This window comes from Aedes aegypti, chromosome 2 (genome assembly GCF_002204515.2).
Source record: "Aedes aegypti strain LVP_AGWG chromosome 2, AaegL5.0 Primary Assembly, whole genome shotgun sequence".
Classification (NCBI taxonomy): domain Eukaryota; kingdom Metazoa; phylum Arthropoda; class Insecta; order Diptera; family Culicidae; genus Aedes; species Aedes aegypti.
Window position 1 is genome coordinate 367,198,070 of NC_035108.1, and position 25,514 is coordinate 367,223,583.

The 25,514-nt window shown below is 38.9% G+C and overlaps 3 protein-coding genes across 4 annotated transcripts; 1 reads left to right on the forward strand and 2 right to left on the reverse strand.

The window, feature by feature from the left end:
• Positions 1–4,068: 4,068 nt before the first annotated feature.
• LOC5577621 (protein-associating with the carboxyl-terminal domain of ezrin) lies at positions 4,069–7,114 on the reverse strand. Its single transcript, XM_001656565.2, has 2 exons — positions 5,804–7,114; positions 4,069–5,126 (listed from the first exon to the last, which is right to left on the reverse strand). The coding sequence occupies exons 1-2, from the start codon at positions 6,938–6,940 to the stop codon at positions 4,224–4,226; spliced, it is 2,040 nt and encodes a 679-aa protein (XP_001656615.2). The 5' UTR covers positions 6,941–7,114; the 3' UTR covers positions 4,069–4,223.
• A 1,103-nt stretch (positions 7,115–8,217) lies between these two features.
• LOC5573510 (heat shock factor-binding protein 1) lies at positions 8,218–9,721 on the forward strand. The gene is made up of 2 exons (XM_001654597.2): positions 8,218–8,627; positions 8,688–9,721. The coding sequence occupies exons 1-2, from the start codon at positions 8,520–8,522 to the stop codon at positions 8,841–8,843; spliced, it is 264 nt and encodes an 87-aa protein (XP_001654647.1). The 5' UTR covers positions 8,218–8,519; the 3' UTR covers positions 8,844–9,721.
• LOC5573509 (protein FAM92A-B) lies at positions 9,186–25,418 on the reverse strand. 2 transcript variants are annotated; one of them, XM_021846555.1, is made up of 4 exons: positions 24,598–25,416; positions 19,321–19,353; positions 18,949–19,242; positions 9,186–10,145 (listed from the first exon to the last, which is right to left on the reverse strand). In XM_021846555.1, exons 1-4 carry the CDS (start codon positions 25,261–25,263, stop codon positions 9,966–9,968), a joined length of 1,173 nt encoding a protein of 390 aa, XP_021702247.1. In that variant the 5' UTR covers positions 25,264–25,416; the 3' UTR covers positions 9,186–9,965. The 2 variants fall into 2 exon arrangements, with proteins under 2 accessions (XP_021702247.1, XP_001654648.1); XM_001654598.2 differs by lacking the exon at positions 19,321–19,353 and having other exon boundaries at positions 24,598–25,418.
• Positions 25,419–25,514: the final 96 nt, after the last annotated feature.

The following is a 25,514-nucleotide window of genomic DNA, read 5'->3' on the forward strand; positions in this document are numbered from 1 at the left end:
GTAAATCGAGACGACGGTAATTTTCAGGGGCGCCAAAAGTTCGATGGCGACAGCTTGAATATTGGTTTTAAGCAAGATCCGTTGGAAAGGTGTTCCGGTCTTAATTGCCATGCCAGCACCTTGTCTCCCATGCGTTGAGCATTTGCTGAACAAAAACTCGTATCCGTTTCCAAGGAATTTGTTCGGAAGTTTGTGCCCATCTACGTTTGTTTCTTGCAGACAAATCACAACCGGTTGGTGTTTCGTGACTAAAATCTGCAATTCGCTACGGTGCGACCGAAGACCGCATATGTTCCACTGCATAGCGAATGAAGGCGGAGGGAATCGTTCAGCGACGTCCGAAGCCGATGAAGGGGTGGAGGGTCTAGAGTTGGAATGCGGTGGCCTGGGATACTGTTGGTATCTGTTGCTATCAGGGCCGAATGTGGTGTTGCTCGACTCGACTGGATTCCAGGAGGAAGGCGAGAATGCAAGGCGCTCGTGACAGGCCTCATTCAAGTCCCCCCAGACATCCACTCCCAAGTTTGGGAGGGGGGAGGTTACTACACGCTCTCCCTCCCCTCGTCGAGGACGCCCGCGAACTGGGCTGGAGGTACTTGGTTTGCTGTTGTTGTTTGTGTTGATGTTGTTACTCTCTGGCGTGGTAGTTGATTTAAGTCCTATAAGGATGGGAGAGTTCGAGGGAGTATACTGGTTCACAGTTAGGGAAAGTGATGCAGGAATACTTGCCTTAGAGAGAAAATTGACCACGTCGACTGCCGCCAGAGGCTCATCGGAAATATCCGGAACATCCCTGGTCAGGGTCGACGTGGTGAGCCTCGCACTTGGCGAATCAGGGTTTGTAGAACTTGACGATGGCACAGGTTTCAGGTTGTTGTAGTGGTCGTAGGCAACAGAATCAGATACGACAGCGCATGGTAGCGCTAGAAGTTTCCAATTGATGGACATTGGAGCTTGGAGGTCCGCGTATAGAGGGTTGGATACCTGAATCGTCTCATTTTTCTGCTTCTCTTTCGGAGGTGTAGGGGTTGCTGAGGACACTCTACTTTCCTCAGCAACAAAGAGCTTGTCATCTTGGTTGGTATAGTCTAGCGTGGTGCAGAATTGTTGTCCATGATCGGGTCCAGGGGTATATTTGCAGGGGTCTAATCTTGCGTCGGTGGATAGTCGTCGTTCTACCGTTATCGTGTCCGTTTTCGATGCCAGGTCAATATTGAGATTCGGTGAGGAGTTTTGAGGGGTTTTACGAGTCATTATCCACTGTGGTTGCACTGCTAGACGTACCAGGGAGATTCTGTACACGCTTTCCACGATTGGCACTGGAACTTGTTGGAGAGATTTCAAATATACGTTTGCCACTTCGGCTCCGAGTGCGGGCGCCCACATCGGTCCCGATGTCGCGGTTGTCTTTCCTTTTAGCTGGTGGTGAGACAAATGTCTTATCTTTTCTCGATTGATGTGTTGTCTTGTGGGGGATGTTGGGGACTGGGTTTGATGAAGTGGTCTGGTTGTCCATGAATGGGCTGGGTTGAGAACTTGGCCGCAGTGATTCTCGAGGAGTTGGTGTGAGGGCAGCAAGCTTTTTAGTCAAGTCGGCTACTTGTTTTTGGAGTGTCGCTATTAATTTGTCCTTTACTGCTAGTTCTTGTTTGAGCTGGTTTTGGATCGTGCGGGCAATAGTTTCTCTCCTATTTTCTTCGTTGAAGAGGCGCCTAGCTTCACCAAACGAGATGTTTTGATCCACTTTTATGTGGATGATTTTGTCTTCTTCTTTGAATTTAGCGCAGTCCCGTGAACTAATGGGGTGCTCTTTTTCGCAATGGTAACAGTGTGGGGTGTTGTTGCATTGTTCTCCTTCTGCTAAATGGAGCGGTTGTGAGCAACGTAGGCAAATGCCGGGCTTTTGACAGGCTTTTCGGGGGTGGCCGTATGATCCACAGTTGTAGCACAGTAGCGGAGATGGGTAGTATGTCCGCACTGGAATACGCAACAACCCAAAGAAGACATGATCTGGAAGCGTTGTACCGTGAAAAGCTAGGATCAGCAGCGGGGTGTTCTGGAGCTTGCCATTTACTCGCTTTTTGATGCGACGGACTGCTTGTACTTCTTGGGAGATCAGATGCTTGTGGATCACTTGTTCGTCCGTATTGATTGAGTCCGGCTCATATACGATGCCCTGCACCGTGTTTAGGGTTGGGTGTGGGAATATTTCTATCTCCGTACCATCGGAGAGCTCAGTCAACTGCGTTAGCTTATTAACGATATTTCTGGAGGTAGTGCGAAGTAGGTATCGTGAACCACGACCTTCGCGGGTAGCTTTTACGCTTCTGGCTTCTTTAATACCGATTGCCGATTCTACAGATAGGCCGATGACAAACGGTTCAGGAAGTTGAGGATCGTCCGTTACACCGTCGGGCACTTTGCATCGCAGAACTAAAACCATGGGTTGACCCAAATCATCCTTATTAAGCATCCATCCCGGCACTCTTCCACCGCGCTGAGACCCAGCTGGGTCACCGGGGGCCCCCGCCAATACGGCGGGGGGTTCGCCGGCCATTAGGCCGAGCGTCGGAAGCACTAATTCGGATAGATTTCTATTTTCGATTTATCGCGACGAATAACTAAGTGTCGATTTTGATCAGTTTTTGACACCAACTTCTATTCGGGATTCACCGATCAGTATAGTCTATTGTTACAGCGTTTGTGTGGGTAGGAAAAACAACTGCACCACCGTGAGACACTTTTTAATGATTTGTACTGTGAGTCCTTAGAGATTTCACCACGACTTCACGATGACCGTGGCAGCACCGGCGAGACCAATCGCGTAATGATGGTTTTGAAAATTAATTGCGCGAAGTTCGGAGAAAACCGTGCAAAAAACATACGAGCTACTGGCACGTGTTGATGTACGACGTAACCCGAACACTCGAAACTGGCGTCAAATATGGTACGTCCACGGTACTCGCTTAAAACAAAAAAAAAGCAAGTTTGTTAGTAGGGAAACGGTGAAAAATTGAACGGGGCATGAACGGAAATGAATGGTCCTATTTTTCAGCTTATGGAACCGTTCGAAAAATTACAAATTCGTAAGCTCTGAGGATTTCTTTATTTCTGAAGTTATGAGGCTGTATCATACTGTGGGCACTTTTAATTCATTTCACTTTTTTTTTATTTTCCTTGGTGGAAAAATAATAGTGGAGGTGTACCCGTTTATACAACATAAATAAAAAGACCATTGATTACTGGTAATACGTTAATCCATGCTCAGCAGGAAAAATATAAAAACTGATCAGAAACTGTGTTTTTGTATTAAAAGTTGAGGTGGCGAATACTGGACCACTTGCACCAGTATTCGATACGTTTTTAATTTCGTTTTAATAGCGAAACATGGTGCAAAGAAGCAAAAAATTGAAAGATTTTTTTTCTTTTATTTTCTGAGCAAATTTTGAGGTTTTAATCATGTTTTCGTATCATCTTGAAGCAATTTAGCGAACAATAAACAATTAGCAACCATATGTCGTAAAACGGTATATAATCCGGGGTGGCAAATAACTGGTACATGGCAAATACCGGTACACCTTCCCCATTTCAATATAATTTAATCCATGTTGTTATTGGATCACTATTTGGCCTAGTCGGGCGAATACCAGATTGCATTATTCGAAATCAAAATAGTCATGTTTATTTGATCGGCCGAATATTCGGTGCCGCCACTCTTTAGTGTCCTAATCAGGTGTTTCTGTGCGTAGTAAATGTCCTACTAGCCTTACCCACGTCTAGCGCTACTATACTAAACTGGTACATGTATTGTCTACTTCTACATATTGTCTTGGTGTAGACGACACGAAAAATGTTTTAGGCAACTTTTTTTTACAAAATACAGCCGTTGCCCATGATATCGAAAGATACACTTCAAACTATCAATTAACTTTTTTATAGGATGATTAATTTGCGTTGTTTTTTTAATGATTTTCAAGACAATTTCCTCAGGTGTCGCTATCAACTCTACTACTAGATCCATCAAAAATGAATACGGATATGTTTCAGCTCAGCAATGTCTCAATCAAGTCACCTATCCCACATTGTTTCACAATTTTATTTTACCTGGTAAAAGTGGCATAACGATGGTTTTGAACACTAAACACAAGTAGGATTCAAATCAAGCAGTTACATTCTATCGGTACATCAACCATAATATGCGATTTAAAGCTCTCGCTGTCTACTTACCATTCGTTTTCTTCATCGCCCCAACCGTCCTCGTTGACCTCCAAGTCCTCTACTTTTATGTCGAACCTGCTCGTGTCAACCTTCACCAGTGGTTGCTCCTGTTCCTCCTTTATCGCTTTGGATTTGGCCGTTGATGGCGCTTCAACAACGGTCAAAGGGGCACTCTCACTGCTTTCCGTATCGTCACCGTCGTTTATGAGCAACACGTTGGCTCTTTGTATAACGGGTTCCATGTCCTTGAAGAAATCCATTTCCTCTTCTGCCGAAGATTCCAATTTTTTAAAAGTTTGTGTTTTAATGTCCAATGTTTCTATGCTCTCTGCTTGAGATGAAACGGAACGTTTCAATTTGTTAGGTTCATCCTGGTCTGTGCGACTAGATGAAGAAGCAACTTGATCTGTAAGGGAATCGCCCACGGCGGTGGCAGTGGCAGTAGTTGTGTCTGACTTGGCTGCTTCTCCCTGCTGTTCTACATTGATATGGTGACTTGTGGTATGCTCGTTTGCATCGTTCTCCCAGTCGCTCCATTCATCCACCTCCAGTTCCACATCGCTATTGGTTGGACAAGGATCTTCACCTTCGGGAGATGGTCGTTCCGGCATTTCCCCATGAACTATAGATGAAAAGTTCTCTTCGGGATCAATAATGGTTCTACCACCGCCGCCAGGAACGGGACTACCAGAAAGAAATTCCCCAGATCCAATCACGGGAGTAATAGATCGCACTCCGCTCCATGGATGGCTTTGGTCTGGAACTCCCTGCGGTCGACCGTCAGCGAAGATTTTACTTCGGTTGCCTCCTATTACGACAGCCGATCCTAGAATTGGAATTACGTCTGCTAGACACAGCAGGGTCTTGGCCACCAGCACGTCGTTGGTGTCCTTGATACCTAGAAGTAACTGAAAGAGAATTTCTCGGTCAAGAATAACTGCTTAATAGTCTAGACTTCCTCTAATGTGCTAAAACAGGTTACGTTGTCTATGTCTTGGGGTCATTTGAACCCAAAATCAAAGCTTGCCTAAATTTGAACAAATATTCGATTTGTTACTGTTTTGAAAAGAAAATTCAATTCAGTTTTAGGTAGGTACCTTCCTTAGCCGAGTTGTTAGAGTCGCGGCTTCAAAGCAAAGCCATGCTGAAGATGTATTTTCGTATTGAAAATTTCCTTGACTTCCCTGGGCATAGAGTACACACAATATACGAATGGAAAAATGGCAACTTTGGCAAAGAAAGCTCTCAGTAAATAACTGTGGAATTGCTCATTGAACGCTAAGCTGAGAAGCAGCCGCTGTCCCCAGTGAGAACGTAATGCTAAAAAGAAGAAGAAGAAGTAGGTTCTACAAATATAATGAACTTAAAAAGTGAAATGATTTACTACTACTCGACTAAGAAAAGCCTCCCTGCATTGCATTGAAAATAGAGACTTTTTAGATACTTGCATTGAAATAGTGAATAAGTCTCTGAAAAAGACCTTTTATCAAGCCTGCGCTCGTATAATAAGCCCAAATGAGTTGACCAAAACGCTTCACATTACCAATATTACTCCAATAGTTATTTAAACATCCTGAAAACCAACCTGCGGAAGAATCTGCTCCTTGAGGTCCTCTTTGCTGAAGTAGGGCACATAGTCGGGAAAGTGTTCCAGCAGCGTGAGCCGAATTTGCGCGTCCTGTACGCAAAAGACCTGCTGAATTCTGGGAATAATGTACCCGGAGAAAATCCTCGCCGCGAACAGACCCGGCGAGAGGTCATCCGCTTTCGGTCTCAGCACGTACGGCGTGACGCAAAGTTGAGCTGTGGTATCCAGTAGAACTATTCGGGACAACAGAAGCGATCCCATCTGTTCGGCGACGGTTTCCGGATCGAATGTCCGCAGGCGATCCACCAGACCGGTGAAGAATTCCATTTTTGCCTGGGGGCTTTTCAGGGGGAGTTCCGTCAGGAAGGAATGTATCAGAATGAAATCGTGATTGAATAGGGGATGCAGCAGGATTGCAGACAGCTTTGGGCGCATGGCCACGTTTGAGTGCTTCAGATGGGTTGCGCAGTAGGATTTGAAATCCTCCACGGCGGGAATGTTGCTATCGTTTTTATTGTGGAGGATTTCCTCGCACATTACGGCGAATGCGTATTGCTCCACTCCTTGGCCTTTGTTCTTTAGCTCATCGGAATCGATCGCCTTTGGATAACGATAGTTTTTAGACTTTTCCAACAGAGTCATATTGAACTCTTTGCCCGACCAAAGATGTTCAAAACCCGCCAATCTCCAGGCTCCATCTTCCGTTACGTAGATAGAGGATATGCTAATACTCAAGTGCCTTACATTGGCCTGCTCCATCAGGAAGATCAACGCGCACAGAATATTCCTCAACCCCAAACAGATCTGCACGTCACTCGTCACATTCAAGCAAGTGGCCAGCGGACGACACCGTTCCGTGGCCAACATCTTCAGCGATCCCTTGTTCCATGATGCGATGTACTTCAGAATGTTCGGGTGTCGATAGATCTTCAGGTTCCGGATGGCGCGCTCCAGCGGATTCTGATTGGTCCAGAACTGCCCCGTTACCAGGGTTTCCCCTTGGAAGATGGAAATGACCGACACGGACGATTCCGTGGGGATTTCCCCATTATACAGGGACCAGTAGTCCGTCACCTGGATGGCCTTGCGGCTGATCTCCAGCCCTTTCAGCTGCTGCGACTGATCGTTGCCCATGTTTAGCTGTTCATTTCGTACTATTTCCAGGGAAATTCAGGGACTGTAACTATTGGGATTCCGATTGATTTGCAGTTTTTGGTAGAACACTTTTTTCGCACAGGATAAAATTAGGACAACAAATTGCACCGAAACCACCCGCAACACGAAACACGACAGACCGAGCGTGTGCTAGAATAAGGGCGTAAGTCGCATGATCGATTTCTCTTCATCGATCCTCTCTTCAGTCAATAAAGGTGACAAGATGCGGGTTTGATAGCATTTTTTCACTTCAGTACGCTAGGCAGCGATGCAATCTTGCGTCCTGAGGTCAAAAAATGGTAACAAAATTGTGTCTTGTCACTTTTATTAACGGAGGAGAGGATCGATGAAGAGAAATCGATGATGCGACTTACGCCCTTATTCTAGCACACGCTTGAGACAAAAAATGCAATCGATGCAGCAAAATGTCAAAGATAGCGTTAGTGCAATATTTCAAGACCCAAAATAATGCATGCACTGAACTAAAAGTTATTGGTACCTGAGACGAGACTCGCGAAGACGGTCTTCTTTTTCTGTGATTGCTGAGTTTTTTTTTCTTATTCCACTTTATGCGCATGCTGTTCAAATCCTCACATGAACCTCTCAGCAAAAAATGATTGAGTTTGCATCACATCGAATCATAAATAGCCGTTTGAGTGAGATTTCATGCCAGCAAACGTAGCAGACATAAGAAATAATTAATCTTTTGCTTAGATTTATCAGCAACTTTGGAAAAAACTGCTCCGCCGACTGAGGTTTTCAATAACAGTTTACTTTGAACACAATACTTTTCACTTTTTCAGCCATAAAAACGGTGGGCTGCATTTGACGTTTCGTGAGAGGGGAATCTGGGCTGCATATGACGTTGATATTTTTCCTTTTCGCGAGTCTCTCTCAGACAGCGTTGCCAACCTTCCAGATTTGTCTGGAATATTCCGCTTTACAAAAATCTGGAAGATCCAGATAATAAGTGTAGAACTAGCCCTCGTGCGTTAAAATACACTCAAATAAAGATTTAAAAAAAAAAAAAAAAAGATCCAGATAAAATTTGAAACGAATTTGTAAGGTTTAGTAAATAATTTGTAAGGTTCTCCATGTACGAGATAAGCGATCCAGACTTTTCCAGACAAATTTTCAAAATCTTCCAGATTATTGAAAAATTGACTTGGCATCCCTGCTCTCAGATTGGTACCACACTGTAATTGTAACATATGTAACGGGTGCTTTTAAAGTACAGAATCCAGCTCCGACACGCACGTCAGATGTTGACGTTTAATCCTCCCCCTCAAAAAAGCTTCAAAAAAAGGACAAAAAAAAGTGCGATCGTCGTCCTGAACTGGTCGTCCCTCAGTTCTGAACGTCGTTTATTCCTGCATTAGCATTCCACGAACCAAGGCAAAAGTGTGTGTCGAGTGAAAACTGGGAGGAGTCGCATCACAAATTCATAGATCATCCTTTAGTGGCTCGAAATCCAGTAGTGCTGTGTTGACACAACTCTAACAGCATTGTTAACTTCCATTCCTTGAGTGAGAAGCGTTTCCATATTCCGAACAAAGCAATGGCAGAGATAAAGCCGGAACTCGGGGAAATCGACAGCGATGCTGAACAGAACTATTCCCTCGGCAGTAACGTTGATCCGAAGAACATGCAAGAGTTGACCATCTACGTAAGTGATTGTCGTTTCGAAGTGTCGTATCTTCTATAATGGAGAATAATTCTATTGCAGGTTCAGAATCTCCTCCAGAATGTGCAGGATAAGTTCCAGACCATGTCGGACCAGATTATCTCCCGCATCGACGACATGGGCACTAGGATAGACGACCTCGAGAAGAGCATTGCCGATCTGATGCAACAAGCCGGCGTTGAAGGTGCCGAGAAGTGAGGACTGCCAGGATTCGGATGGGAACAAAAGGTATATTGTACTGGAAGTGATCTGTAATCAGCTAACTTATAGGTTTATGATTAGATTTATCGCAAGCATGATTTAGTTTCGGGATAAGTTTCCCTCTCGTCCCGTATCAGAACGTGTGACAGTGTCATATTTGCGAAAAAACCAAGTTTTTCTGCTGGTTAGGGTATCACGGTGTGTCTTGAACCGTTGTTAACGAATAAAATGGCCATCAATCAGTATCGACCATTCGAAAGATATGGTATCCAGTGATTTAAAGATAGAGGGCCATTTTCAAAATAAATATTTCTATGTTGGATAAAATATATTTACTGCATCATTTATTTTTTCAGAATTAATCAAACCATCAAGTTCACATTCAAAAGTTGTGGTATCTTAGCATCTTCCTTGTAAATTGAAGACATTTCGTTGACGGAATCAAAATAACCATGATAATTTAATGATTCCACAAACGGAATGTCTTCAAAAACACAAGGGAGATGTTTAGATACCACATTTTTATTGTTGAATGTGACCTGATGATAAATTAATAAATAATATTTATGATAGCGTGTGGGATTTTTTTTTTATCAAACATGTAAATATCCCTTGAAAATGGTTTTGAAATCTTCAAATCGCTGTAACTTGTGAAAATGTTAGAATCTACGAAGAGTATGCTTGGATACCATATCTTTCGAATGGTGAGTGCAGAATTGATGGTTATTTTATTTCGTCAGTAAAGCTTTTAGACACACCGCGGGTATGATTGGGAGTCATGGCATTATCGACAAAATTCATCCATTAGTTTTATTGAATCCACCTTATACAAAAAACGAAGGGAGGAAGAGATCACACAATCAAACAATCGGTACGAAGTAAGCCAAAAAGCAAGGATACAAATTTAAATATAGAGCACGCAGTAATAACTCTCCGGTTGGCGGGCTGTCTCATAGCTTCATGTTCCGAACGATTCCGTTGATCGATTTAATAACGAAAGTTGTCCTCTGGTTGCGGTTAGTTTGATCGATAAGGGCTTTCTCGAAATAATCTTGAGACTTGGTCTGCGAGAAGGGAGTATAGAGTAGGTCATTTATTTCGTGCCTTTCAATGGCAATTTCAATCTTTCAGTTTAATAATGGTAAACTTTGAATCAACCTTGGTCACCTTTGTCGGTTGCTTCTGCGGTGCTTGCTCGTCAAAATCTGTTCCCGTTTCGCTCTCGTCGTCGTCACTGTCGTCGTCGCTATCTTCGGTGCTCGTTTTGGAATCCTCTGAGAGGTCTCGCTTCAGGGAATCCTAGTTTCAACGATAGACATTTGAAAGAAGGCCCAATTAGGAATTATGTCTCACCAAAAGGGCGGCCTAAATAAAAAATGCACTAAGCTCTTTAGTTACACCCTCCATATTTGTTCATTTGGAACCCCAGCAGCTACTTTGACGATTTGAGCGGATTCCGTCAACTATAAGGGGGTCCAAATATAATAAGCTTGAGCAAAAAATCGACGCTAGTGGATTTTTTTAAGCTTTTTTTAGGCTTGACTCCAACCAAATATAAGCGGTATGCTGTTATTGATTTTTATGTAAAATTGAAGAAAAAATACAGAACAAGTTTTAGAAAAATGTATCCCCACAAGTGGGGCATGGAAAAAGTTTGTCGTTTTGACCAATAAATTGAAAAACTAACAGTTTTAACTTTCGTTAAGTATGTATGTATGTATGTTTATTTATTTGTGACGATAACCTATTAGTTTTAAACTTTTACAAGGTCAAGGAAGCTGATTTTGAAATTTATATGTAGGATATGCAAATAGAACGTACAAAATAGTTGTGAATTGAAAACTAAATTACAGAGCCAACCTAAAGAAAAAAGCAAGGGTAAACTCAAAATACAAGGCTAGACAATATTTTTGATAAAGGTTTTTAATGAAGCTAATGTTGGTTGTAGTTTGAATTCCATGTAGTTAAGGTGTTTCAATGAACAATAACATAAGTAACATGTAAACAAAGAAAAAATTATTCTTGTCAATACAATTTTCTTCTGTTCAGTTACACTGCGGAACACGTTTTTGTCTCCAGCACCAAAATACCGCTATTCACTTAATTAAGACTTGCTGAATCCATTGTTGTTTTCAGAAATATCATAGCACGTCTAGTTTTTGAGATATTGACTTTGAAAATGCGAAAATTGACTATTTAAGCCAACTTGCATACAAGTTTACCAGCTTGTACGTAGCTTGTTTGCTTAATTTGTCACAGAATTCAAAATTTATGTGTATAGCAATACTTTTCATCAAAGTTTATTATACTTTCGATGCAGGAAAGTTTTTTTTTGATGGTTTAGAATATTTTTGTATAAGAGAAACGAAGAATTTTCTATGGAGACAGCAAGCATGTTAAAAAAAATCGGTTCATTCGAAATTTAATCGTGCAATTTCAATCAAATTATATCTGAAATGAAAGTTAAGGTTCTCTTTCGCATGTTTCGTAGATTAGATTTCAAAAAAGTTAGATAAATTGTATTTTAAATTTCATGTAAACATCAATAAAACCAGTGTTTTATACAACTTTGGCGAACTTTAGCTAAAAATTAGACATGTACCGAATATCTCGATAATTTTGATATTGCCGAATATTCAGTCTGCCGAATAATGAAATCCGTTATTCGGCCAGATAGGCCGAATAGTGACCGAATAATAGCAAAATGAACTTAATTGTAATAAAACATGTTTCACACGAGTGAAAATTAAAAAAAAAATGTTTTCAATTTTTGATTTGAGTTTGATGCCTAATGTTTAAAAATGGTAATATTTTTCCGTTCTACGGCTTTACGGCAAATACGATGCAGCTTAATACACAAGCCATTCTCTGTAAATCAATATTTCACTCATCGTGCATGGATTGTGAGGCACGGATTGGATTTTTTTTTCTCTTTTAAACCACATTAATTGTCAGGCCTTTCCATATTTTGATATTTTTTGCGACACCTACTGATCACGTTTTTCTTTATTATGCAATTCAGTGACCTGCTAGTGACATATCAACCTAGTTTCTTAAAAAAAAAATGGATAAAAAATGCCATCTTTAAGATACAACTCCCTAACATAGGAAATACAATACCTTAAAACTTACGATTTGTGTTAATTTTTTTCACCAAGTTTCAAAGGCTCTACACAATCATTCCGATCAGTTCCTCACCATTGGAGTTTTTCCTATTTAAAAAAACTAGCTCTTTTGTTTTATTTATGGATTAAAAATGTAGTTTTCAAGAAATTACACGAACATATGGGTGTTATTTGGCTGAATTTCAAGGTTTTATTCGGCCGAATATTGAGCCATTATTCGGCCGAATAATAATATATCAACTATTCGGTATTCGGCCGAAAGCCGAATAGTGGTATTCGGTACATCTCTACTAAAAATTGTGACGTGCTGGAACATTTCTGAGAATTGCACCAGATTCAGCAACTCCAAATCTACTAGAGACTAGAGATGGTCGGGTTTCATATTTTTCAGACCCGAACCCAACCCGTACCCGAATTATTTTATTCCTTCACCCGAACCCGAGACAAAAATTGAGAAGCAAACCCGGACCCGACCCGAACCCGAAAAATTTTCGCTGTTCAAACCCGAACCCGACCCGAAACCCGAAAAAGTTTTCAAAGAAAAACCCGAATGGAACCCGAGTTCAAAAAGATGATAAATTCATCGTTTCTGATGCACAAGGAAGCTTTCTGGTTGTTACTTTGTGAACAATTCTCATCAAACCCGACCCAAACCCGAGTAAACCCGAATGTTTTCAAGTCCAAACCCGACCCGTACCCGATAATTGTTTAGCCTTCAAACCCGACCCGAACCCGAACCCGAACCCGAAAACATAAGAACCCGTCGGGTTCAGGTTCGGGTCGGGTTTCGGGTTTGAAAACCCGAGACCTGACCATCTCTACTAGAGACACATAATTTGATCCTTGAGACACGCAAAAATGTCATTTTTGTTACGCTGTGTTATGTTTGTTGAAATGATTCGACAACATTATAACTACAACATTTTCATTGTTAGTTCTTACATCATGGGACAGCAATTACATTTCTGCTCTGTATAATTTCCGTCGCTCGTTATTTGTTTTTAAGAAAGTCGGATATGACGTCAAATGACTCTTCAGGAGAAATCATTTCTTAGAACGGAATCCTTCAATACAATATTTAGATTCTTTTTTATATGGATAGACCTGCAGTTGTGTTCCGAATAATAGTAGTGAAAGCCGATTTTCATACAGAATGCTCAACTTTGGCATGCTGTAACTTCGTTTCCTTATGAGCAATCGGCATGAAATTTTGGCAGAGAACTACAAATATGATCAATTTCATTATCACGAAATATGACATTTTTAACACTACCGGTTAAAAAATTTAGCACCAGGTGAAATCGCTCAAAATAATTGTTGTTGGGCAACAATTTTGTAACAAATTGGCTTGTTTATACATTTATAGCCTGAGTGAAAAATGTTCTGTTTTTTTGTGATGTTGCTAACCTTGTTTAATTTTAACTACCTAAAGAGCAAACACAAATTTAATCTCTAATTAGAAACTTTTCACTTGCCCCACGTGATTAGAAAATTGACGGTGTTTTAATTTGATCATATTTAGGTCTACGTCGAATTAATTCTAAAACTTTTTTTATGTCAGTTTGAAACTGTCATAGAGGACAACTCAGAAGTGGTACAGAAAATTATTTTCCGAAACTTTTTTACACTGAAAACATTAAAATAAAATTGCACGCCGCCAACTTGTTAAATAATTATGACACGTATAATTGCAAATAATATGATAATATGGCGTTTGTACTAACCCTCATCTAGATACCTGCGTGGAAAAAATCTTAAGGTGAAGATGAATCGAAGCCCCACCAAAAATTTACAAAAATTTGTGCGCTTGAAAATTTGAGGTTTGGCTTCAATAATTCTTCCCCTTATGGCTAAGTAACCCGTCATTCGGTTTGTCAGCTGTGAGGGTATTACAACTCGCAATAATAAAAATGTTGATATTTTCAAGGCTGTCTTCAGTGTCATGCACTAGACTAGACTTTTTTAGTTGTGTGGTCTGAATATAGTTGATGATCTTCTAAGGAACCTAGAGTCCCTGGGATTCGAGGACGCTTCGTACTTTGTCTTTTCGTGGTGTGATAGAGAAGATTGGATAAGTCAACTGTAACTAACCTGATTATGAAAGAAACAGCTATGCAAATTGAATTTTAACCTTTGCCGTTTATAACGACATCGTAGTGTATTATAATGTAAAGTGATCAGATGTATTTTGCTCCGAAGCGATACAAAATTGCACGTATTGATAACATCAGCAGTTTTTGCACATATCAATGATCTACAGTAAAAAATATGTCGTAAAAGAAAAAAACTTAAAAAAAATACAAACAATGACCGTCGTTGGAGGTGAGATTGAGAAAAAATGCGTAAGTTATTGTTCATTTTCAAACAACTTTTGCAATTATACAGTCAACTCTCCCTTACTCGATGTTTCGCATCTCTATATAGAGTTAGTGAACCATAGTAGTGCTTTTTCATGGCTACTTCGATGGCCCCTTGGTTCGCATTTGCATTGATTTTGTGATCTATAACTCGATACCTCCCTAACTCGATGATCCCTTCGATATCGAGTTATGGAGAGTTTACTGTACTTGAAAGGTTCTGGATGTTATGAGAATACGTCCATGGTTAATGTACTTGCAAATGTTAAACAAATAATTAAAATTCGTTTATTTTCCTTTGAATAGGAAACGTATAAAAATTGGCCCAAAATCACCCCTTTAAGGCTAAACAAACTATAATTGATAAGCAAGAAGAACAAATCAACAAAATCGTGTACCGTTTTCTAAAGCTTTCCAATAACAATTGATACTGCTGTGTGCGTTTGAAATGCAAATATCAAATGCGGGAACACCAAACGCGGGAAGAATTTTCACAAGGAAGGCGAAGTCAAAGATAGTTTTTTATTGCTAGGTTGGCAGTAATATGTATCGCGGTTGCCAAGAGTCCTTTGATTAGTTTGTGTTACCACGTTTGGAACGCATTTGAACAAGGTTTGCACGTCAAACGCAAACAGCAATATTATGGACATGAATGTGAAATTTAACAATAGTGTTCATTCACCTGAAAGTGAGATTTTATATGAAACCTTGAAAGTTAGTCTTATTTTCAAGCTTTATCAATGATTTATTTGAAATAAACTACTAGTTCCAGAAAACCAATTTTCTTACGGTAGCTGTAGATAACCGCAAGGACTACTACATTAAAATATTGTATTAATATTTGCTGAGATAAACACATCCCTCCCCTTGGTTATGCGACCTTGCCGCGATGGGAGGGCATAATCCATTAGCCCATATGATGGAAACAAAAGGCGTAACCTGTAGTGGTGGTATCACATTTTGGCATTTTTTGCTTAAAGTCGCGTCATAATTCAGACGCAATAATATCTCGGGTGTGATCCAACGGACATTCTGCGTCATTGATAGAAGTGATGCCCATTTCAAATAATTAATCTATTCGAAGTGGACATTAATACTATTGGTGACGATCAGTTTGCCTTTTGCTAACCAGAATGATCCGTAGCCACTCTTACTATTAGCTAGCTAGACACATCGTTATCATATACGACGTAGGGAATATTACTCTGAGGAAAATGACTAGTAGATTCACTGAATAGAAATAAGTGGCGACAATCTCATTTTAATATGGTTTTTACATTGCCATAATAAGAAATACCTCTTTTGTGACAACGGTATAAATAATCTAATTCCAGCTTCATTTTCGCAAAATTTACAAGTAGAAAATCGGCGTTGTGAAGCATTGCATTTGCCACCGAAAAGTGAATCTTGTAGAAGACTGTAATAGAAGCCTGTGGTAACTTTACCCTTAAATATTCACTATTAAAATGACTATGGAAAGTAAGACGCTGAGATCGATCATTAGAGTACACTTGCTGGTTTAGAGAAATTGAACAGACAAGGAAAGTGACTTTTTTCTTTAAGGATGTATGAACGTAAAGACCTGAAATTAACTAGAACTACTACTGAACAGCCTAATTTTGTTGATACTTGACGACAATTGACATTTAAGACTCTAATCTTACGAAAAAGACAGGAGTAATCAGAATAGCACTTAAATGACAAATTATTCAAAGCCATTTCGACTTGACAGTATAAGTAATGACACTACTGCCTTACTATTTCAAACAAATTCTGATGGAGCTGCTGATTTTCACAATGCTTCCTTTTCTCAGAAGCAAGGGAATATGGTCCTGGTAGAGGGGAAACTTGGCAAAAGCCAGACCGAGGGTTCAGCCTTGACAAGTTAAGCTGTCAGACAGCTCCGAATGAATACCATACAAAAAAAAAGTATTCCTAATGTCATCCCCGACGATGGTATTTCAAATGATTTAAAGTTCAAAGATTTTCTATAAAGTTGCCACCTCAACTACACAAGTGAAGTAACCGGTGACGATGTTGTTGTTTTCAAGCTACTGAAGCTCTGAACAAGTCACATCCGATTTCTGTCATTCAATGCTTTTTGATTGAACCATTCGAAAAATCGTTTTGGCTCCACCCCGCTCATTACATTAAATTCCAAGTGTCCTCCCAAAATTTGAGCTCATTCGGATGAATACTGAGACTGCACAAGCCTCTCAAATTTTGTATGGGAATTACTATGGGAAAAACAATCAATAATTAATTCAATCGGTCATAAAGTTTGCCCATGTGCTCTTAGGGGTTAGACTTAGAGCTATGTTGGTACCGGTACTGTGAGATACATTCATCAGCTGCAACTTTGCCGAAGGCCGTTTTCAAATCAGCCGCCTAAACGTAGCTCCAACCCCCAAGAGCACAAACACTGTGACCGATTGAATGAATTGATTGCTTTTCCCAAAGTAATTCCCATATAAACTTTAAAGAGCTTGTGCAGTCTCAGTTTTCATCCGAATGAGCTCAAATTTTGGGAGCACACTCTGAATTTGACATAAAATCGAATGAGCGGTTTGGAACAAAAACGATTTTTTGAACCACTCTAATGAGCATTCCGACATTTAAACTTTTCTGTCAATTGTGTCAACAGTGCGAGAGATAATTTTTTATAAAACATATTCCATAAGAAAATCTTAATCTCTATTATCTATTTTCGATGATTTCGCGTAATCCTTCGCAAGATTTTCAAAGGATCCTGAGCAAAATTCTAATTGAACAGAATCCAGAGCAAGATAATTAGAGATTCTTAGATGCGATTCTTACGGAACATGAGCAGAATTCTTAAAGAATTTTATAACAGTGAAATGAAAACAATTTATAGCCTATCTAAAATTTTAACAACAGAGTGAGTCATATTGATTCAACACCGTTGTTTTAAGTTAAATTGCTTGTGCACTTAAAATCTTGATATATCCGACAATATTGATTTTGAGACTTGATCCGTCTATCTAAAATGTTGGACAAGTAAGCCTTAAATTTTATGGTTCACAGAAATGCTTGAAAGTGTAAGAAAATTACCGCTTAAAACAATCTATAGCATCAAACGAACATTTAAAAGGCAACTGATGCCTGATCTCTATAATTGTAACTTGTGAACATAATTTATTTGCCTGTTGTATAATTGAAATCATAATTCATGTTTGGTAAGCAAATGAGATAACCGCTTTTGAAATGCGGGACATTTTATTGATTTGAGTGAAATGCGGGACACTCTTCAGTGCGGGACAAATAGTCACAACGCGGGACTGTCCCTCGTCTGGTCACTTTATTATAACGACACATTTTTCTAGCAACATTTCCACATAACGACGGGCCCTTGCGATTTCGTTTTAAAGTTTCGACAGTATATGAAAAATGTCCCCAATCAAGAAGAATTAGAATAATATTACAGTTTTCGTGTCTTATGCGCAAAACATGATTCATTTTTGATTTTGTAAAACGAAATGTCACTGAATCGATTCACTTTTGTGAGTGGGTCACCAACGATTCACTCACATAATTGAACCATTTTATCCATCTCTTCAATTGCAAAATACTCAAAAATGGCAGTTTTTCGTACAACTAAGTAAAACCGTGAAATTTTGATGACTTTTTCCGCACGATCAGGCAAATTTTGCTAAATTTAATCCGCATTTTTTCCGCGAGATAGCATATGTCTTGAACTTTTGTCCTGCTGATTCGAACTACACCCGCTATGGGGAAAATCTAATACACCTCAAAGTATCCTTATGATAGGCCTAGAAACGCCCACACAAAAAAAACTAGCGAGATATTATTTTTGTTATGTTCCATGCAATGAAAGTTCGACCGAAAATAACAATTTTCACGTCAAAAAAAACAATAGTCATATCTTTCTCAAATCTCTATCGAGTTCTATAGCATTTGTAGTGAGTTTCTTAGTTGAATTGCATTCAAATTGTTTGTAACATTTGTTTTGAATTGAGCTATAAATCTTAAAAATAAATTTTTGCCCCTCTCAAACTTAGTGTTCGCGATGATACTATATGCCCAGGGAATTCAAGGATATTTCCATTACGAAAAGATGCTGGACCGACCGGGAATCGAACCCAGACACCTTCAGCATGACTTTGCTTTGTTGCCGCGGACTCTAACCACCCGGCTAAGGAAGGTCCTTTTACTCTATATGGGAAAAATTGGAACCAAAAATAAATTTTATCTAGGGAAACTGACGTTCGATTTTCCTCCAAGGTGGAACGAGCAACTCCCCTGATTAGTTTCCTTAAAACGCTCCGATCTCGTCCAAATTTTGTGAGTCGAATCATTATTATTATTTAGGCGAATTCCAGTCCGTAGATGATAAATTATTTATTTCTTAAAAAAGACTACCAGTCTCTTCTCTTTTAATAGACAAATATTTATACAACGAATCCCATATTCAAAAGCGTAGTTGGAACAGTTTACCCATATACTTGGTCGATTTTCTCCACATACATTTCAAGCTCGTGTTGGTCCCCCTAAGAGCTGACAGATTCCGCTTAAATTTTCACAGTGAAGATTTTTACCATTTGATTTTTTGTTCATATAAAATTGGGCCACCTTACTCACCAATGATTCTATTGATCGCCTAGCGGTATCGAGAGTTGAACCGTGACGTTGACCGCCCTTCCGCTTCACGGCCAGCATCTGCACGGGATCCGGCGTGAGATGGGTTGCTTCCGCTTCCGGCGATGGTTCTTGCTCTTGGGAAGAGTTCAGCGAGTTGGAACTAAGACTCTTGTGCTTCCTGTTTGTGCCGGTGGCCGCAAACATCGAACTTAACGCACCCATCGATTGGGATTTGATGCGCTGCAGGAAGTATCGGTCGGATAGTTCGTCTTGTTGGAGGAATTTTTTAAATTGCTGTGAAACACGTGAGACGATTGATTAGAGGTTTTGTATATGTATGTTAAATGGCAACTATGCGTGAGAATAAATTACCCTGTTTTGCCTTTTGATTTCTTTGTGGACTCCCTTGAAGCAAGCATGGAGCAAACAAGAGGAATATATTTATACATTTCAAAAAGTAATTTGAGAAATAATGAGAGTAGCTAACTCGAAAGTAAACTTAAAAGTTGTGGCATATTTAAATTGAAATATCTTGAAATCCAAAGATGACTGACCTGTGCCCTTACTCACGTTTTCAAAGACACTAATCTGAAGAAATAGTAAAAAAACGTTCCTGATTTTATTTAAAGTTTCTCCAAAGAAGTTCTCCCAGAGATTTTTCTAGTAATTCTCCCATCGATTTCTTCATATGTTACTCTAAGAGGATATCTTCCCAAGATTCCTACAGAAGTTCACCCAACAAAATTCCAAAAAGTTTATTCCAGAGTTGTTAACAATCTTCGTTTATGGTGGTTTTCAGGAAACCCCACAAGATAATTCCTACGCTGATATTTCAGTTATTCTCGTATGGATTTCTTCAAGTATTCATCCAAGGTTTCAAGACGCTCAATCGCTACCAGTACTAGATTTGCGCAGATAAAGTTTTGGTGCAACATTGAAGTTGGATTGCAAGCTGTTTCACTTTAAAATTTAGAACTAAATAACATATACAGGGCTGGTAGCAGTCAGACAGCAAAATAGTAGTGACTTTAGTGACCAAAATGATCAAAAAAGTGACCAAATAGTGACCAAAAAGTGACTTGAAAACTACAAGTATTAAACATAAAAGTGACTACAGTATGGCCCATAAAAAAATGCGTAAATCGTCATATCATGTTTTATGGTAGTTTTTACATAGAAAATGTGAATTAAACATAAATATGATTCATTACTCGTATTCTTTAATCTATTTAGACTTAGTTTTTCGCTTTGGACATGGTTTTTATCTGTTACTTTTACATTACTAGAGAAGAATTGGAAGTATACCTTCAAATTTTATCATGAGGACGTCGCGTTCAATATCTGTGTGATGAAAGCTTCTAAAACATCAACGATTGCGTGAGATTCTTCACAGACCTTGTCTCCAGCATACGCCCATATCAAATGATAGAATCAGTTCATACCTGGGTAATTGGAGTCTTAAACATATTATCGAAAAAACAGCTCATTTTGGAAAGCTTTGATTGAACCTTCATATAAGTGTGATAAGCGGCTTCGTTTTGCTCAAAACCTATGAGCTAGTATTGATATAAGTTGTCTCTCGCCGAAGGAACAAATTTTATCCTCAAAAATCTATTATAGGCCTCCGTATTTATTTTTTATTCAACTTTAACAAAAAATAAAGGCATATCAAACTTACAAGACGCAAATGCCCTCAAAACTATGACCATGGCAAAATATTTTATTGTGATCATGAAGAACACGTTCTCTAAGAACTCCTCCAACCGCTGATACCTAATGAACTAAAATTTTCAACAATGAAGTGTGATTTTTGAAGTTCATCACCAGAGTATACGACAATCAGACGCTGTTTCTGGCTTTGGGCGGAAAAACCCTTTGAACTTATCTGCTTTATTACATTATTTAGGACAGTAAGAAAAATATGACAAAAATTGTCCTGGATAGCGAAGTTGTGTCAGAATATACTACAATAATCAGAAATTACATTCACTATTAAAAACAATGAAAATAACGCCTGTGGATACTATATTCACGTGCAAACAATTTTCGCATTTTTTTATGGGCCATACTGTAGAAATGAAAATACGTTCTACATGTATATTTACCCCTCTACTAGCACCATCAATTTCTTACAACAAAATGTGTTAACATTGCGATAAGTTTTTTTGTTTTTTTTTTGTTCTCCAACACTTCTATTTTTAGAATAAGTGTCGATTTTATTCATTGGTCGTCTGAATCCGGAGATATTCCCAAATTCCTTGGGGGACTGACGCGTAGCCATAGCCCACTATAATATCTTCAGGGTGGCCACCAAATATTCATTTTGAAATTCCCGCTTTTTTCCCGGTTTTCCCGGTACAAATTTCAATATTTTCCCGTTTTTTTATTGATGGGCCCAAACGTAAACAGGTGCCCCTTTGGTCGGTTTTTGAGGTGAATATACTGAAAAAAATCGACTTCAAGCTTTTCAATGGCGTTTCAAGGAAATTTTTACAACCACTCGGAATATAATATTATTCGTAGAAGATTGGCTTGTTTTTGGCTTTACACAATTAGTATAGACTGAAAAATTACTGAAAAGCTTAAAAGTCTATTTCCAAAACTAAGTTTCTTTCATTTATACCCTCATTTAGCTAGCCCACTGTAGACCGTGGAGTCCGACTGTATCTACGCCAATACATGCGGGAGTGTATGGATTGGGGGAAAGGCATGGCAGAGAGGTTTGCTTTTGTGGTTAACAGATTGCCTATGTATCAGGCGTAAGGAAAGGCGTGTTATATAATGATGGACGAATGGAAGCGTTAGGGAAACGGTTTCAATTGTGTTATTCTATTCTTGGCACTTTCAATTCACTTTGACAGGGATTTGTTTTGAAAGCTATCAAGCTCATGTTTACCAACAACTAGTTTCACGGCAAACTTTGTATTTTTCAGTAGGCCGTACACCAGGCGTTAAAAAAACTCTAAATTTGTGTCAAATTTATATTATTCGTTTTCTCAACTTTTTCGGAGGAGTTTGAGAAATATTGTTCTGCACAAACACGTCGGAGCCCTTGATGAAATCAAAAGTGAAGGAATTGTTCAAATCTATCGTCTTGTTCTCAATCCAACTCGTGACATAAAAATACCATTCCATTTTTATGTATATAGATATGCCCATTTTGTGCATCTTACTACAATATTTAAAAGTATTTCAACTCATAATCTTTTTTTTATCTTTATAGAAATGAAGAGTTTACTAAAGCAAATAAGTTAAAGGTAAGAATGAAATAAAGCAAACAAAGCTAACGGTGTTGAACCATGTATCTCACCTTTCTTATAAAACATTTGGTCAATTAGATAACGAATGACACATTAGAATGTTTTTCAAGAACAAGTTTTCAAGAACATTTGGATTTATCGATTTATTCAAAGCAACCAAACAACATTTTGAGTGCTAAAACTGTCTGCAAGAAGTTTTGAAACTCTGATTCAAAACTTCGAGTCAGATAACTTAGAGAAAAATCAAGTCAATAGTAAGAGGAAAAAAATCTAAAATATTATAAAATATAAAATATTTCGAAACATTGCTAACCAATGAGTGAAGTGAAACAGTTCTAAGAAGTGTAGCAAAGTAGATTATTTCTGTAGTATTATTGTGTAGCAAAGTAGATTATTTCTACAAGAAATTGAATCATTATTGTTTAAAAGTTATTTGTGCATAGTTAAACATGCACTATCATCAACCGTAACAACTTTCTACGACTAATTTTGGTGATTTTGTAGATTTAGAGCTTAAAGATCTTCATTCGAAATTATTTTCCCGGTGATCATCTTAAATTCCCGGTTTTTCCCGTCTTTTTCCCGATGGATTCAAATTCCCGTCTTTTTCCCGCTTTTCCCGTTTTTCCCGGTTCGGTGGCCACCCTGTATCTTAGACTACAGATCTTTTTCTCGCGTTCGGTTGTTCATTTTTTGAAACAATTTGTTGAGAATCTGTTGAAGATGTCTGATGATGATGATGATGACGACTGAAGAAATCAAACGATTTGGTTGTGTTTTTGAGATTTGAGCATTTCTGTCTGGCCGAAGAAGGAACTTGAAAATTAAAAAAAAAACACCATATTCTAATTTTAAAATTCTTGAAAACGACTCAACTGTTTTTTTTCAGAGAAACTCTCATTATCTATCATTGTACAGCTCATATTTTTTTTTTGATAAATTGTCCAAAACAAAATAGTGGCCAAAGAAATTTTATATAGGCAATGTCGGTTCCCCAAGGAACATCGGTATATCTTCAAACCCAAATCATTAATGAACAATATCGACGCAGATTCTGAAAATAGAAGAGTTTTTGAGAACTTGTTAAAAAATGGTACAAAAATATTGAGAAACAAAAAAGTTATTTGAATGTTTTAATGGTAACAAACAAGCTGCTTCTAGAGGAGTTAATCATTAAATTAAAATTAAAATAGAATCTCATGCTAAATTTGTGGTATAATTTCTGTAAAATTAAACCATTTCTCCCAAATAAACAATTAATCCAGAACACAATAGATTATTGGCGAACTCGAGACAAACCGAATTAGAAGAATGTTGCGCATAAAGAACTAGAATATGATTCCATGCGTACTTCAAGTATCTATATTTTAACTCAACGTTTCAATAAATGAATTACTGAAAATAATCATCACTCAGTGGTGACTCATAATCTCACGTTTTATCTGATCTACGACCTTGAAACTTACTATTATTTCATGCTTAGATTATAATGCAAACAGTAACCGATGGAAATCGCATATTTGTGGCTGAAAAGAATGAACAGATATATTTGACGAAATCGCCACTGATATCACTATTGAATAATTATTATCTTCCAACAATGTTCAAGAATTCATTATAGAAACGTGTTTTTGTATAGAAATAGTTGACAAATCCTCTTAGCCGTCTCTGGCTTATCTTACGGAGTAGTTTTGATGATGCTCTTTCAGAAAGCTGGTCTAGGATTTCTTCTAAAGCCGTAGATTATTCAGATCAGATATTGGTCCTGGTTTTTGCCAAAATTTTATAAAATATTTCGGACAAAAAAAATCATCCCAGAGTTGCTTTTTAAATTTTGCTAGAATCTTCTCCAAAACTTTTTCCAGGAAATTTTTACATTTTCTGTTGGAAAAGTCTACGGAATATTGACTTGAAATCTTCCAGAAAGTTAGCCGGGAGTCCCTATTTTTCTTAAGTCAAGAATCTTGACGCTCTGATTCCCAAATCACACTATAGTTGTCTTTATAATAACAAATATCTATTTCTGATTGTGTTTGAAAAGCTAACCCAGCCCAGAATATTAAATTAATTATCATCAGAACACAAAAAAGTGACTTTAGTGACCATTTTCCTGAAAAAAGTGACTTTAGTGACTTCTTGTTGGAAATAGTGACTTTTAAGTGACCAGGTCGAAAAAAGTGACCAAGTCACTAAAAAGTGGGCTGGTACTGCATATATTATTGATATAATATTAAAGTGAGAGGATAATTAAGATTAAATACCTATCTAAAGTTTTAACAACACCATTAATTTTACCATTCTATCAATCCTTAATCTGAGTTGATGTCTGTGTTAGAGATTTTCAACCAACAAGTAGCTTACGCAATATCATCCGCATCCAATCCCTTACCTGATAATCCTTGTTCTCGTCGATTTCGGAAATGTCCTGATACGTTGCGGACAGCACCTCCACCGCATTGGTGTGGAACTTCAGCTCAATCATCACGAAATCCAACAGCAAACTCTTGAAATCGATCAGTTTCTGTCTCTCGAACTTGCCCACAATCTCCTCCATTTCCTTCAAACTCTTCGATACCTCCAGATTGGACTTGATAAGCTCGGCATCCTTGGCCGTCTTTTTGCCCCTTGCATTCCGTGCCCTAGCCTGGTCCAGCTGTTTCCGTTTGGCCAGTTCCTTGTCTCGCACCATGATGGCATCCTTGACGCTCTCCTTGCAGTGCTTGCACACAATCTCGTACTGAGACAGCTCGGAAACAATTCGGTTCTCCAGGCGTTTTACTTCCAGATCCTGAAAATCGCCGATTAGCGTGATGGCTTTCGACAGACTGGACAGGCCACTGGCCAGGGTTTTGTTGTACTTTTCCGAAGAGGAGTAATCCTGCGTCACATGGGCCAGCTCGTCCGATTTGTCCCGCAGGCGAGCAATCTTCCGGGTGAACTCGGCGAACGCTCCGCAAAGCTCACTGAAATGCTTCTCGACGGAGCTGATTCGATCCAGGATAAATTTCGATTGCTCCTCACACAGGATGGTGCCGGTGTTGGCGCTTCGTAACATCCTTTTTAAGGGGGTGTTCCGGCTATTACAGCAGGTTATAAAGCAGAAAAATGTTTTGTTCGTGCGATGAGAGAATGATTACTAAATCGAAAGATTTTATATGAGGGTGCAACAAATATTAGGAATGCTTGAGGGGATTGTGTTTATGCCTGGCGGTTGCTAGGAAACACATTGTTATCAAACAATTTTGCTGGCATCATTAATCACATGTTCTACATGAAGGCTTAAGGCGAAGTAGGCCGTCATTGAAA

What these genes read in the sequence shown, in the direction of transcription:
- LOC5577621 (XM_001656565.2), bottom strand. Translation starts at nt 6,940, where the DNA reads ATGGGCAACGATCAGTCGCAGCAGCTGAAAGGGCTGGAGATCAGCCGC. An exon ending in AGGAGCAGATTCTTCCGCAG is followed by an intron (nt 5,127 to 5,803) that starts GTTGGTTTTCAG and finishes ATTCTCTTTCAG; the next exon opens with TTACTTCTAGGTATCAAGGA.
- LOC5573510 (XM_001654597.2), top strand. Translation starts at nt 8,520, where the DNA reads ATGGCAGAGATAAAGCCGGAACTCGGGGAAATCGACAGCGATGCTGAA. An exon ending in TGCAAGAGTTGACCATCTAC is followed by an intron (nt 8,628 to 8,687) that starts GTAAGTGATTGT and finishes ATTCTATTGCAG; the next exon opens with GTTCAGAATCTCCTCCAGAA.
- LOC5573509 (XM_021846555.1), bottom strand. Translation starts at nt 25,263, where the DNA reads ATGTTACGAAGCGCCAACACCGGCACCATCCTGTGTGAGGAGCAATCG. An exon ending in ACGAGAACAAGGATTATCAG is followed by an intron (nt 19,354 to 24,597) that starts GTAAGGGATTGG and finishes GCTTGCTTCAAG; the next exon opens with GGAGTCCACAAAGAAATCAA. An exon ending in AAATCAAAAGGCAAAACAGG is followed by an intron (nt 19,243 to 19,320) that starts GTAATTTATTCT and finishes CGTGTTTCACAG; the next exon opens with CAATTTAAAAAATTCCTCCA.